This window comes from Dipteris shenzhenensis, chromosome 10, assembly GCF_047967505.1.
Source record: "Dipteris shenzhenensis isolate YYH24624 ecotype China chromosome 10, Dip_SZ_1.0, whole genome shotgun sequence".
In the NCBI taxonomy this organism is placed as follows: Eukaryota; Viridiplantae; Streptophyta; class Polypodiopsida; order Gleicheniales; family Dipteridaceae; genus Dipteris; species Dipteris shenzhenensis.
In genome coordinates, this window is record NC_141605.1 from 14,750,779 (window position 1) to 14,767,483 (window position 16,705).

Genomic DNA, 16,705 nt, shown 5'->3' on the forward strand with positions numbered 1-16,705 from the left:
AATGGCTTCATTTCTGTGAACCATTCTTGATGATTTGTCATATGAAATGATGCACCGTTGTCGATGTACCAAGGATCCTATTCCACTTAGTCGACTTGATAGCTGTAATCCTCTTTCGGATTGAAATCAGTGTCTAGGTGCATTGTTTCAGTCTGATGCAATTTCTTGCTTGCAAGAAACATATTTCCATGTTCATTTGCAAAATGACTGTGACTAGAATGTCCACCACGATGATTTCCTCTTCCTCGGGAATTCCCTTGATTACTATTGGATTGACCACCTTGGTTGTACTGCTTCTTGCGGCAATCTCTTTCATAGTGTCCAAACTTGTGACAGTAGTTGCACTGAATGTTTAACACATTGGTGGATGCATTCCCTCATCCTTGGAATCTTTCTCGATTGGAATGATTTCCTCTTTGCTGACTCTGATATTGCTAATGCTAATGTTGATTCTGACTTTGTTGATGATGACCACTTTTCTGATATGATCTACCTTTGCCTCTACCTTTGCCTTTGCGTCCGTCTGAAGCTATGAATGCCTGATCATTAGAATGACCTTTACGTTTTTGAATGGCCTGAGTCCTGAGTTCTTCACCAAGTAGGACTGATTGAAGTTCTTCCAATGTTGGAATTTGCCGTTGGATGGCAATACTCTGGACTAGATTCTCGTATCCCTCTCCTAGTCCATTCAGAATTACTTGAACCATTTCTGTGAGGTTCATAGTCTCTCCTGCTGCTGCAAGTTGATTATTATAGTCTTTAATGCGGAGTACATAAGTATGACCAGTTTCATTGCTGTTGCAGAAACTCTGGTTGATTTGGTTTCTCAGGGTGAGAATCTTGGATGTGTTCTTGGACTCGTAGAGAGCTGTGAACATATCCCATGCTTCTTTTGATGTCTTGACTATGTTGAGTTATCCTAGCATGACATCTTGCACATTCTGCTTGATCAGGCGATAGGCATACTTGTCTTTCTTATCCCATTCTCCTTGAGCTCAAGCAATGGTAGGATCTACTACTGGTGCAGAAACTATTTATGTAGATGTAGATCTCGATGTAGATTCGGTTGTTGATGCTATGATAATAGATGGAGTAGAGTACTTGTGGCTGGATCAGCCAATGGTCTAGGTATAGACCCATCGACATACTCCCATTTGTCCTGAAGTACAAGAATGGTCTCCATTCGGTATTTCCATGTACCATAATTGGAGTTATCTAACTTAGCAGATGCCTCCAGATTGAGGTTGCTAGTCGACATGGTGCAAGAAATGTACTCAAAAGTGTCGTGAAGATCTCTGTATGAATCAACTGTAAATACACTAAATATGCCAAGTAAAATCTTCAACGATCTAGTACCCCTAGAATTTGCCTAAAAGAGAGGAATAAGCTTGCATGGTGGCTCAGGAAATGGATGGACCATGTGTGCATAGTGAGTAGCCAAACAAGAACTACTTTAGAGACTTGAATAGAGAGAGAAAAGAATATAGGAATGGAGACTCAAGGAAAATGATAAAAAGTGACTTTCATTGCCATGAGAGTAAGACTCCACTCAAATACACTCCAAATACTACAAACACAAGGGAGAAGAAGAGGTTTCATACATACAAGAGGGTGCGGAAGCTCCAAGACTACTCATAGAGAGAGAATAAAGTAGAGAGAAAACTAGAGAGAATAAACTAGAGAGAGATGGACTCAAGAGTCTACATAAGAGAATATCTACAAGAGGGAGAGAATGCTCATGGACGAAGCTTGAGGAGACTGGAGCTATAGCAACATGAGGCCTAATGGTGGAAGAGATGTTGAACAAGGGAGAGGAGGGCTCCTTTTATAGAGATTTCATCACCCTCCTTCTCCCCTCCTTCACCCATTTACAATTGCTGCCTGTAGATTCCTTTCCCCATCAATCACATAAGCTCATATGATACCATCCATGTCCTTTTTGGCTACTTTTGCCATGTGTCTCATCAAAAGATGCTCAAAACTCTTAAAATATTGAGAAAGGCAAGAGTCTCCCCACATGGACCCCATAGGGACCCTTTCTTTTCCATATGTCCACATTCTCCTTATTCCACATAGGAATTCTAGAAGGATTCCTCTTGACTCCACACTCCTCCACATGCCTTCCACACGCTTGGCATGCGGCCTCTCTTATATTATTGGAACATGTGGACATAAGCTCACCTCTTTATATGAGTCACTCTTTCTATTTTTTAAAAACCCCACAATATCCCATACATAAATAACTCTCATCCCATACCAAGGTATTTAATATAATTCATACCTATGGTATTTATAATGATTCATTCCACTCATCCTCTTAATCCCATATAATATCTTAGAAAATAGAAATAAGTGAGAGCCGCTAGGCTATCACTTGATACTCAAACTCTTATCAAACATAGAGAAAAACAATACCAATGCCAAATTAAAAACAATGTTTGGCATGACAGTGTGTATGCATGTATATGCATGTGTGTGTGCATGTGCGTGTGCATGTGCATGTGCATCTGCATGTGTGTGTGTGTGTGTGTGTGTGTGTGTGTGTGTGTGTGTAAAATTAACCTTAAATCTGAAACTCCGTTTCCATCGTTTCTTCCAGTGGCCAAAACTCCGAAACACCGTTATCACCCGTTTTCGTTTTCCGTTTTTAAAACTCCTAGGAACGATGAATGTGATATCCTTTGAGATTTGAACCAGCCATCGACCACAGCTCCATCATCTCTATGTGTTTAGCTCTATTTCTAGGCACATGATCCTGCAAAGAACTGGTGCAAATTTGATTCCAAGTCAAAGGAGTCTCTATGGGTATCAAGCAAGGCCTATAGATGTATAATTAATAGACATGGAAGCTTCTCTATTCATGCAAGGTGATCTTCACCAAACAAGTTTTTTCAAGTGCCTTGCCCAACACGATTCAATTCAACCACATCATTATCACAAATGAAGATGACGAGGCAGATTTGTTAAACCAACTATCAGTCAATCTGATTGTGCAGTAGTCCCAACCATAAGTCAACTCGCCTCTTAATCCTATGAAACCCCAACCACCTCAACTACAAAGCACAACCTCTTCCACCAATGCCACCTATCATGCCACTTCATCGAAGTTAATCCCTCCGGCTGCAGCTGCATGCCGACGCTCACGATGGCATACAAACTGTGGGTGCAACTCCTTGATGTCTCCAATTTGACCATGTCACTGCACACTTTGAGGATCAATCTCGCTAGTGCATGACGACCATGTGGATGGTGCTTCTTATCTCAATGCTCTTGATCAACTACCCTCTCCTCACTTCTTGGATCCAAAATCCTCTTGAGCACCTCAATGTTTTTCACATTGCACAAAAGAGACCTACTCTGAGTGGTTCACTAACTTAGCTCACTCCTTATTTGCTCAGACTACCCCGAAACTAGCACTCAGTGAGATGGGTAATAATCATGTTTCGCTTAAAGTCACTCTACCGATCTGAAAGCTCTCCAATGGCATGCTACTATGGATGCACGGCATCAACAACATGCCATCTGATTCAACTCAAAGTGGCCCTTGAAGAATAAATTTTTAATGGTGCTTTGGCAAGGTACAAGGATCGACTAGTTGCTTGTGGCTTTTGGCAAATTTATGGCACTGACTACACTGAGACATATGAATTCATTATGTCCATGTAGAGCCTTCATGCCATCATTGCCATTGTTGCCTCACAAGGCCTTCATCTTCATCATATGGATATCGAAACCGTGATTCTTAATGGTGCCTTATCTCCCAATGAGCATGCTGCCTTGATGATAGATCCATCTGGCTATGTCGCTCTAGGAGATGAGAACAAGGTATGCATTCTCCTAAAAATGCTTCTATGTGCTCAAACAATCTTCACGTGTTTGGTACATTAAGTGTTCACAAATTTCTTAAAAGCATCAGATTCCTTGAAATTCTCAGTAATAGTAGTGTCTATTTGAAGAAAATTAAATATCACTACTACACTCCTACTACATCATCAGCCTATACATCGGTGACCTCCTTACATACAACGATGTGGATTGATTTACCTATGTTAAGTCATCTATGCTCTCTCTTGAGTTTGAGATAATAGATGCACGACGTCTTGCCAAATATATCCTTGGCATTCAAATTCAGCATGATCCCTCCATAAGTCCAATAACTCTTCTTTAAAAGCAATATGTTCTTGACATCCTTCATAGGTTCAATGTAGAGAATTCCCGCCACCTTCCTATCTCAATGGAGGTTGTCCTCGATCTTTCAAAGACAATGTCCCCACGTAATTTTGGATAGCTAGCTCAAATAGCTACCACTCCATGCTGACAGATATAGTCAATTGCATTAGGTACCTCGTGACATGTACACAGCCTGATTTTGCCTAATGTTGCCTCTCAAGTGTCCTTGTACATGCAAGATTCTAGCATGCCTCACTTGATTGCAATTAAATGAATCTTTTGCTACCTCCTTTACACACACGAACTCGGCCTCAATTACAATGCTCAGTTAGTTCAAATACTTGTTAACGCTGATTGGGGTGGTGATGTTGATTCTGGCAAGTCTACTATAGTGCTTTTCTTTCAAGTTGCCTCAGATCCTATTTTGTGGTATAGCAAAAAGCACGCTCTTGTAGCCACTTCCACCACTGAATCTGAATGCATTTTTCTTGTCGGACGGTCTATGGATTTGTGGCATTCTTGGTGAGCTCAGGTTTCCTCTACTGACTTCCTTTACAATGTATGGCGACAATCAGTCTAGCATCACTCAGAATGATTGTAGCAAGCACATTGATCTTTGCTACCACTGTAACATTAAAATCATATTCACGAAGGACTCGTTGATTTAGTCTACATCAACACCGAAGATATGGCTATATATCTACTCACTAAAGCACTTCGTGGACCTGCTCACTAGAAGTGTTGTGCCTACATTGGGCGGGCATTGGGCTCACTAAAGAAAATTCAAAGATTCCAAAGTTGACACTTTTGGAGTTAAGGGAGGGTTTGTAATAATTAAGTCCATTGTATAGTCAACTCTAGCTAGGATAGGCATGGGTAACTCTTGCGTAGTATTGACACCAATATGTTGGTTCCATTAAGTGAATAGCTGATTGTATCTCCAGGTGCTTGTATCGATCATCATTTGCAATACAATCAATCGATTTACTTGCCCTTCTCTCCCACGTCCACATTTGTTCTTTCCTTTCTTTGTTTTCAGAAGGTTTTCACAAAATGCTCATTAGTTTCGAGCGAACTATTCAAAAGCATTATACAAATTTCCATCTGGGAGTTGATCGCTCACCTAAAATAACAGCTCCTTTAATTTAGTGAGTACTATTGAATCGTGGTCTTCTTTGTGGCTTTCCGAGGAACATTCGACTGGCTATAGACTTTGTTTGGTCGAGGACAACTAGTATATCCCAAGTGTCTTTTGACGTTTCTGTAGGGCTCACGTGTAGCAATTGGGATGGGAAACGTGTAGCAATATTTGGGTGCTTTCCCATCCGTGGAAAATAGCAAATTTGGCTTTCATATCTCTCCGCACACACACTCCAAGTTCGTCATTTTCCTCTTTTGATCCTTGTGACACCGTTTTTCTCACCATTAAATCAATCGATCAGACGCAATTCCATCGATTTTGTGAGACATCGCTGATAAACCGTGGACGTTGCGCTCAGAGCCCAACCATCATCCACCGTCGTCAAATACTTTCATCATGTTCTTTATCCCTCTTCAGAGTCTTTGTGGAAGTCAGAATCGTTTGATCCGATTTGATCACATTTTCGAAATTATACAACCTGACTAAAACAATCCAATTGAAGACGAACGATCAAAGACGAGACAAAGACAAAAGAGTCGAAAACATGTTTTTGTATTATATGGGCTACGATCGACTCAATCCACATTTAGCATACATATCGATAAGACTGTTTGCTAGGATTGTAAACGTCTCAAGTCCACGCATGCTGATTTGAGAGTGGAGTTGCTTTCCAGTTTCCAAGTCTGCCGTGTTGCCACACAATTTCAACATGGCAAGAAAGGCCAAGCTGGCAATGTATCGAACAGCTGTTGGGCATCAGGCTTTTCATATCTTATATAATTCACTACTGGTAGATGATGACTAACGATGCTTTTTAACCTTATTCTAACATGCTCGTCGACGACATCGTTGATAGTGCATCCGCATCGGCAGCGCCAGGTGGCCCAATTAGTTCTATGTGATTCTTTATGTAACTAAACGTTGTAAATTCGAAGGAGAGCAATTCTGAATGAAGTTTTCATCTACCTGCAGACCTGACAGTAATCAGATCGTTCATTTCATCTGAATGTATTCGTCGTATTAGGGGCCGTATTACTGTCTAGCTACCCAAAATTAAAAAAGGCACAATGTATCACAGAAGTTCTACCGCTGAGGCTAAACTACATTGAGAAGCTCATTTGTATTTCAATCCTCTGATTTCACAATTTTAAAGTAAGCAGACCAGGCTTTTCATAAATGGATAAATGTATGATAACTGTATATAAGTACTTTAAAACAGTGCAGTGACTATGAAGAGTAAAAGCGCTGCGCCTGTGACATGCATACTTATCCTCTAGATAAACAAGCAAATAAAGGCCGATTACGTTCAAAGATTCAGCATGCAAGAATGATTACTGCGATCTAAATTGCCTCGGGGCTGGAAATTCGAGAATTAGAGTTATCGAGACTCATGACTAGTTATAGGTTTCTTTTTAGGAAAATGAAACCGTTGAAGCTAATTAACTTGAAGCTTGACGTCTTCTCGACGCAGGGAGCTTTTGAAGGAAGGTGTCTTAAGACACAGGAGAGATGCATCTGCGAATAAAATGTTCGAGTTTCCCTCTTTGAGAGAAAGGTGTGTATCACGAGGGAAGTTATTATTTGTAGCTGATCCATTCAGCAATAATTATAGAAACATATATTGTTGGTGTTTGAGATAAAATTAAATTGTATACTCATTCTCGATATGAGCATGCATGCTTTACGTCCTCATGAAATGGATTTAGCTGTGGGGCCTCGAGTAGAGTTCTCTCTCTCTCTCTCTCTCTCTCTCTCTCTCTCTCTCTCTCTCTCTCTCATATTTCACTCGTATCTTTCTTTAACCACTGACACGAGGGGAAAAAAATGAGGACACATGGGAGCTTGGAGGATAAGAGCTTACCACGTATCACAAAGAAGGAGCTCTTGGATGGAGGCTTGGAGAGGGGAGGAGGTGGAAAGACAAGAAGCATGCTTTGAGTGGGGAGGAGGTGGAAAGACAAGAGGCATGCTTTGGGAGGAAGGAGGAGATAGAAGGTTAATGGAATGGGGGAGATGGAAGTTCAGCTTTGGAAGAAAGGAGAAGATGGAAGGTCTCAGGGCCATGGGTTTAGACTCAGCCAAAATTTCAAAAGTTGATCCAAGTTTCTGACGATCGACAGCACACATGATGACTACATGAAATCTTGAAGAGGATGCAAAGTGAATTGATTAGCAATTTAAGAACCGATCAATGCATGTGCCAAAAGGAGCTTTGAGTGTTTAAAACATGCATTTGTTTTGGCCTTGGCCATTTCTCAATTACTTTTTGGTTGATCCATTTCCTTGATTCTAGCACATCTTTGCCCGTGCAAAGCATAGGTTCAGTACTCGTTTAATTTGGTCTCCTTAGAAGCTCAGGGGTTGAAGATGTGAGCAATAGGTTGAATGAATAAGCATTCAAAACTTAAAATCAATTGGAGTAAGTCAAAGATTTACGCTTGCAATGGACACAATCACATATCACAATGTGAATGGGAAGTAAAACAAAAACTCTCATGAATTCAAATGCTATGTTTGCTACATCTTTGTTTATAAAGATGAAACAATTAAATTAATATTTTGTTTACATGCCTACATCTACCTATTTGATTTATATGGATCAAGCAATGTTGAACTTACATTCTTGTTTTTTTCATTGTGATCTAACTTGGAATGAAGAGTGTTGATAAGCCTGCACTTGGAAAAATCTCTCTTGGATTACTATGTTACTCCACCAAAGGCCAAAAATCATGACCATTGAAGCTCATTGCACATGTATTCTTAGGCATTTATGGTTGCACATATAGGACATGAAGTCACTTTGCCAAAACCAATCATTGAATCTCTATCAAGAACTATTAGCCAGTTTCTTAGAGTTCTGCTCACATCTTAGGTTTGGGATGTCTCATTTAGTCCTACATAAAACTCTAGCACATTTGAGTGGACCTAATCAAGCAACCTATCATGCTCAATAGGGTCACCACTTGTTTCCTTTGCTCTTTTTTAAGAGGTTTATAAGTTAAAACCAAGAGTCAATAGCTTTTGAAAGATGGAGTATTGCTACTATACCCAATTAGATTTGAAAGATAAGATGAACTATTTTTACCATATTGAATGCAAAGATCAAAGATTTGCTTACAAAGAGGGGACTATGGAGGGAAGGTGGATTAGCACATGCACGTGGAGACATTAATAAAAGGTTGAAGTTTGAAAGAGAATGAACATTTAAAATTGAAGATCTTGGACAAATAAGGAGATGCCACACCCTAAATCAAGGATTGACTTTTAGGCAAAGAGAGGGAACATCAACAAAGATTTGCTAGCAAAGAGGGGACTATGGAGGGAAGGTGGATTAGCACATGCACATGGAGACATTAATGAAAGGTTGAAGTTTGAAAGAGAATGAACATTTAAAATTGAAGATCTTGGACAAATAAGGAGATGCCACACCCTAAATCAAGGATTGACTTTTAGGCAAAGAGAGGGAACATCAACAATAGAAGAATTTGAAGTTTTTGTAGTAATCTCACATCAATAGAAGCTTGAAATCAAGCCTAGGGTGGTCACCCTATTGAAACCACAAAATATGTGGAGCAAACTTACTCAAGTACACCTATATTAAAATTTTCACATTGTTGGTTTGTATATGTGTGTTCCATCTTCCATGCATATATTAAAATAGAAGCTTAAAATTAAACCTAGGGTGGTCAATATATGAAAACCATGAAACTTGTGCAAGAAAGCACACATTCAAATTACACCTATTTTACATTGTTGTCTTGTATATGCCTTAATTATATTGGATAAGTTTTCCTAATCCCTCTCTTATCTGTAAATGGCTCGTAAGACCCCAAATTAATAAGTTCCTTCCATTAACGAACCTACTATGCTACATGTTGCAGAGAGTCACTAACTTGGATGAAATATATAACATACTACATGTATATCTTGATCGATAGAAACTTCTACCTCCTCTCGATTCAACTTTGGAGCATAGTTCTTTATGAAAGGACACATGAAATCTAGCTTGACTCCCAATCTCAATTACATCATTTGTGCCATCGGGGTAGTGATGGACACCATAATTGTATGAGAGGAGGGGCAACACATTACAAAGGTCTTAGTCTCCATGGGGTCTCCACAGATTATTAAAGAAAATGCATCATGGTTGGCTACAGTGAAGAAAGCAAAGCATACAAGTTGTATGATCCCATCAACTGCAAGGTCATTATCTCTAGAGATGTAATCTTTGATGAGGAATTAGAATGGAAAACCTCAAATACACAAGAGATAAACGTACCGATTTCACAGTCATCTACAAAAAGGTTGATGAAGAAGAGCAAGAATTGCTAGAAACACCCCAAGCAAAGCCACAGCAACTCAAATGGTCTACTAGGGAAAGCAAACCTCCAACCAGATTGACATATGCTTAGAAAGGAAAAGCAATTCAGGTTGAAACCACCAACTATGCTCTTATGTCTACCATCAACATAAGATCCAGTGTACTTCGAAGATGTAGTAGACAAGCCAGAATGGCAAACTGCTATGAATGAAGAAATGGATGCTTTGTATAAGAATAATACTTGGAAATTATGCAATCTTCCAGAAAAGAAGGCCATAGGGAAGCATTCAAAGATACAAAGCCAGACTAGTTGTAAAAAGATTTGCACAACAATATGGTCAAGACTATGATGAGACTTATGCTTTAGTAGTAAAGATGGATTTCATACGGTTCTTGATATCACTAGCAACACTTAGTAAATGGAATGTGTATCAGCTCGATGTCAAGAATGCATTTCTCAATGATTACCTGGACGAAGAAGTCTGCATGTAACAACCAACAGGTTATGTTGAACCAAGAAATGAGAATAAGGTTTGCCATCTTAAGAAAAGTCTCTACAAGTTAAAGCAAGCATCCAGAAGTTGGTACAATAGAATCAACAAGTATTTTGTTGATCTGGGAAACATAAAATCCAATGCAAATCAAACTCTTTACTACAACACTAAAGGGGAATACATTACTATTACAATTTTGTATGTAGCTGATTTGATTGTGACTGGAAGCAAGGACGGCTTCATCAAGAAACTAAAATAAGACTTATCTGTAGAGTTCGACATGAAAGTTCAACTTATCTATAGAGTTTGACATGAAAGATCTTGGAATTGAGTGGAGAGATTCAAATAGCACCTTCATGAGTGAGCTCAAGCATGTTGACAGTCTCCTGAAGAAGTTTCATATGGCAGATTACAAGATTGCAGCCACTCCCATAATACAGATTTTGAAACTTACAAAAGATTTAGAAAGGCCTACAGTCAATGACAGGTACTATAGGCAGCTCATCGGATCTCTTATATATCTAACTATCACACAGCCAGATATTTGCTATGCAGTAAGCTCACTTGCACATTTTATGGCAAATCCGAAATAGTATCACTGGAATGCAACCAAAAGCGTCTTAAGATACATCAGAGGTACAAGACAGTTTAGGATAGAATATAAAGGAAGTCATCCAAGGTTGCATGGATATTGTGATAGTGACTATGCTAGAGATCATGAGACCAAGAGATCCACACAAGGATATTCATTTTTCCTTGGTCAAGGTGCTATATCATGGTCATCAAACAAACAACCAACTGTTTCTTTGTCTTCAACTGAAGCTGAATATAGAGCACTCACTACGGGTGCATGTGAGGCTATATGGCTCAAAAGACTATTGTCAAAAACAAATTACTTTGATGAATCAAAGCCAACAACAATATACTGTGATAACCAATCAGCTCAAGCATTGGCCAAGAATCCAGTATATCACTCCAGTACAAAGCACATTGATGTCAAAGAGCACTTCATCAGAGAAAGAGTGTTACTTGGTGACATCACACTGTAGCATTATGATAGCAAAGAGAATGTTGCAGACATCTTTACCAAACCACTTGGTAAAGAGCTTTTCGAGAAACACCGACTAGCTCTTGGTTTGAAGCAGAGGAAGGACATTCCCATTAAAGGGGTGTGATGGAATGTAATGTTCAATCCTTCTCCGATTCCCCAAAATTATCATCTTGAGGGAAGGCCTACTTCATGATGTTGATCTTAAGGGAAAGTGTTGAGAGATCACACTCAACATCATTTGATTATATGTACATAGTACTAACACATATAGAGTGCTATAATAGGTTTGTATATATTCTACATTTTCAACTAAATCTAGTACATAGTTAGTCATTTGTGGTGTGCTCTCTAGCTGTGCCCTCTCTCCTCATCTCCACTCTTCTCCTCTTCCCTCTTTATATTTTGTCAGTTTTTCCATCAAAGTCTTTCAATCATAAGATGTTTCTTCCCAATATCATGGGTAAATTTACTTTTTCTAGCAATAGATCTAATGCTATGTAGTGCTTTTTTCCCCAAAGACCCCTTTCAAAAACTAGCACCTAAGTGTGCTATCCTACCATACACACCCTTGAGAAATAATAGCCTAAATGGGAGACCTTGGTCTAAACTTGGTGGAGAAAATTAGCCATAACTACATAAAATGACTATTTTGATGCATGTAAGTCTACTAAGTGGCACAAAAATCATGATAAATATCAAAACCATATCTTGCCATTTTATTTGATATGTTAGATGACCTAATTTGGATTTGCTAGTCAAAAGATATAGGTTGGCAAAGTTTGGCTATTTTTGGTTATCAACAAAGATCTTTCAACCAAAAAATAGGATTCCATGATCGCCTAGTTTTTTTTCCCAAGCCCAAAATTTCCCAAAATCTACGTTTTGAAAAACTTGATGTGAGGACTTAATTACAAGAAAAATATGGCACCAATTCTACACATACAACCAGAATTGGAAAAAGGAAGAGCGCATAGCTATAAGTCATGAAATTTAAAGATATTGTTCCAAAGACATACAACATTGCTTTTGAAGGCTTGATACTTAACTGTTATGGTATATATGACAAATATCCAAACATCAAAGTAGACATAATAAATGAAGATGAATTAAGTACAATTCTGCTTCAATTTGATGCTACAAATCTAATTGAGAAGTATGACTATGTAATCAAGTGGGGTAATTTTGTGAAAATTGAGAATTTCTTCATAAACACAAGAAAATCCATCAATGAGATTATTTTTCTTCCAGCTAGAATCATTGATGACACTACACTCTTGGAAATATCAAAATCAACAATGTGATCAACCTATTAGAATAATCATTATCATTATTTTAAAGATGGTGGTACATTCCAAGGCAAAAGCTTTACATGTCATACTATAAAAGTTGAAGATGGACTATGATTGAGAATGTTTCAAATGTAGGAAGTCATGTATACAAATGATATACTTAAGACTTTTTATTGAGAAAATCTAGCCATTAATCATCGGTTGTTTCAAAAAGAAAGTGCATTCAGTTTTGACTTTTAGAACAACTATACTCCATGCTATCAACTTTTAACAACCATGTGCTAATGACAACAGCTATGTATTATAATGACAACAGGCATGTGCAAATGAGATGACATGTTTCTAAAAATACTAAATAATTTTGGAACAAGCACGCATGACCAAAATGATATTGATACATCAACTTGATATGTGTAAGAACACCTCATAATGGCTTGAGATTCCTTCATATGTTCTAGTTTTGTTAGCCTAAATTCAACTCCATAGTAAGAATATTTTTTAACAAATGCATGGTGAGGTGTACTTCTTTCCACAAAGTGATGAACATCACTAACATCACTTAATTATCCAAAGACATCAATATAATTGGAGGTTTAGATAAACAAATAAAACTAAACATAAGACTACAAGTTGAATTAGAAAAGGAAAACTACAACAATGTAGATGGATTAGTAGTTGGAGTTGATGGTATATTTTAAGGAGCAACAGACCATGTTGTACACAAAATCATACATATATATTTTATGAACAAGAAGACAATACCTGCTATCAAGAAAAATATGCATATCATTCAAATGGACAAAACAATGGAGACCAATTTTCCCCATCTGTAAAGAATTCCAATAGGACAAAACTGAAATTCTACAATGAGAAGGTGGAATATTTGATCCAACTAGTAGCATAAACAATTCATTGGACACAAGGAACAATGATTGAGAAAGAAGCCCTTTATCCTGTCTAGAGCTCATGATATTTTCTTGCAATTTATACATACCATCTCTTGAAAGATATGAGCAAACACATATCAATTTAGAAATTTTAAACACCCTCTCGTTACAACTTTACTACATAGATATTGAGATGGATTACCATCCATCTCAATATCAATTTAGAAATTTTAAACACCCTCTTGTTACAACTTTACTCCACAAATATTGAGATGGATTACCATCCCCAAACATACTGTTCTTAAATGAAATACTATTGGAAACTCCATAGCTACATAAATCATGCAAAACACAATGTGCTCATCGCAAAGGAAAAAACATGAACATTTTTTTATATCGAAGAAGTCTCAATTTATTTGAACAATATCCAATCACAGACATAGGACTCAAGATAGCTCATTTTAACCAAATGCATGATCGTGTATATTTAGTATAGTGATTCCAAGTATGGAGTATGGGGCTTCATATAATGCAAGAAGACATAATATTCAAAACAAAGCCTTCAAACTTTCCAACTTTTGTTATTCATGATTTCAACATAGATTTTATATGAAATTTGCAATCCACACAAGTGATCATGAGACTAATGCAAGAACACCAATGCATTCAACGAGCCAAGTCCTATAATAGATTACATATTACAATTAGATCATATTTGGACAAATGCTCTAATAGAAAATCACTTTATGGGGACAACTATCACTTATTGGATTTGACCACTTTCCCATTTATATTTCATATCACTTGCCATCACAAATGCCAAATTTTGACATACTTCACATATAAGTTGAACCAAACATATAGCTATGCCAATAAAATCCCTCGAATCTTGGACACAAAGAAACACACATATAAACCTCTACATCATATAATCTAGCATGCATAATAACATTTAGCTTTAGATACAGATGTACATAGGAGGTATTGACAAAAGTACTTCCATAAAAACTTTAAAAATCATTTAAGAAATTTTTTTACAATAAAAGCTTCATAAGAGAAAAAATCCATTATTAGAATGACCATACTAGATTATGCCAAAATAAAGAAATACTAGAACTTATAGACATTCAAAATTTAGGTGAGATCATAGCAACCTAAATCATTCCCCAAATTCTCCTAAATAAAGACAAAGCTCAAAAATTTATAGAAGGTGAGGCTAATCAGAGAGCCCGAGTGAAGGAACCAACTACAAACATTGCATTAACTAAACACTACATTAAAAAAATAGTGTCAATTACAGATATTGATATGAATATCCTTTTAAAGGATGAAATCCAAGGTAATTGAGACCAAGAAAGGCAATTTCATTTCAAATTGAACCCACTTCGCTATTTCCCTAACTTAGCCTTATTAACAAATGAAAAAATCACTCATGCATGAGTTCAAGGAGAGGAACTGGAGGCCAAAGGGAATCAATAATAGTAATCCAAAGCACCAAGGCTATGCACAAAAAGAGGGGAGGACTAAGGAGGAGAGTATCTACATAGAGGAGTGTAGAAGGAGAGACCCCTCAACATGAAAGAGTAATCTCTTTTTATAGGCTAGGGTCTCCTCAATAAATTGTCCCTTCCACTGTTTAGTGTGAGGGAGGCACCATCCATGTCAATGAAGATGCCGCACACTCTCCATTGCATGCGACAATACCTTGCTTAAATTTTCCATATAAATCAAACAACCCTTATCCCAAGTCTTAAGATGCCCCATGGCTCCTTCCTAATTTTATAAGATGAACAGGGATCTAGGAGAAGAAGTGAAGGTCATACAGTCTCAATTGCATGCAACAATACCTTGGCTCAATTTCCCATATAAATCAAACACCCCTTATCCCAAGTCTAAGATGCCCCATGGCTCCTTCATAATTTGATAACATGCACAAGGATCTAGGAGGACAAGTGGAGGGTTGGCAAAAAGATGCTTGCCACCTGTGACCTCATCCATACTCATGCACAAAATTATTTCTAGAGATAGGGTTGGCACAAGATTCCTTGTCACATTAACCTCCTTTACACGTTTTATATTTCCATGCCATTGACCTTGTACCTATCTTCCAAGAAAATATTTAAACATGGAGCTTTCTCTAGAATATAGGAAGGCTACATAAAATTTGAGATCACAACAATAACGTATAACATTTAAAAAATCAAACTTTTGAAGAGGAATATAATTTTAATATAGGCAAAATGGCTCTGGCATAAAATAGATTCTTGAAAAGATAATCAATAGCTATGCTATGAAAAGTAGTTTGATTCAATAAGAAGCTCCTCTCCTCTCACTATTCCTACTATCAAACCTAATTGTACATATTTTATGTGAGCATTAAGCAAGGGATGCTATAATGTGATTAATCATGTATAAAATACGATGGACAAAATATAGGAAGTTCAAGATAAGTAAAGTCCGGTAGATTATTTAAATGATTTAATGTTGCTATGTAGAATGCATTTCATTTAGTCATTGTAATTTTGAACCATTTCACTTTCAAAGTTCCCTAAAAGGTTCATTGGTTTGAAACAGAGCATCATTTAACCAATAATTGGACAACTCTCGTAAGCCATCTACGATCAATAGCTACAATGTTTTTACAATACATTGTTATTTTATCATATGACATGTTGATACTATAATGGAAAAGCTTTATACTCCAATCACATGTGGTGGTGATCTTAAACTAACTTGGAATGAACTTAATGAAGGATGATGTAAATAATTATACTGCTATAGAGCAAACATGACTAGGCAACATACACATAACATTAACAGATATATGTCTCCAAATAGTACATTATTTTTGTACACTTTTCAAATATCGAGAAACTCAAAGGATTTTGCAAACTTCAAGATGATTGTAAGCATTCAGTTTCATAATGTTATCAATTTTTTAAAAAGTATTTGATTGTCATTTTTCATTTTATGAAATACATTACGGTTTTTTAAAAAAGGATTGAAGAAACATCAAATGTAATATGATTAATATTAATCATTTATTAATCACATAGAATTCAAGAAGTAATAGTAATATTAATATTAATACTTTTGATACCATAGAAGGACCTTTATACAACATGTTGTTGGTCACTAAAGGACTTACAGCCTTGGAAGTGGCCCATAATGATTTTGCCACCTCGTTAGCGTTGTATTCCAAGTAGTAGTGCTCTACTAATACTTTGGAAAAAAGTGTCCTCCCAATCAATTTTGAACACTTATCCCATGCCCATGTCTCCATTCACTCCTCTCTATTCTCATTTTGCTTGTGGGTGAGCTCTCTCTCTCTCTCTCTCTCTCTCTCTCACAC

At 37.3% G+C, this 16,705-nt stretch overlaps 1 protein-coding gene across 2 annotated transcripts in view; it reads left to right on the forward strand.

The window, feature by feature from the left end:
• The window catches only part of LOC147897444 (uncharacterized), a 45,726-nt gene extending 38,750 nt beyond the window's left edge, over positions 1-6,976 (forward strand). For both annotated transcript variants that reach the window (XM_087380171.1, XM_087380172.1), the window contains one exon: positions 6,783-6,976. In XM_087380171.1, coding sequence (XP_087236297.1) covers positions 6,783-6,793 — 11 coding nt within the window. In that variant the 3' untranslated portion in view covers positions 6,794-6,976. The remainder of the gene's footprint in view (positions 1-6,782) is intronic.
• Positions 6,977-16,705: the final 9,729 nt, after the last annotated feature.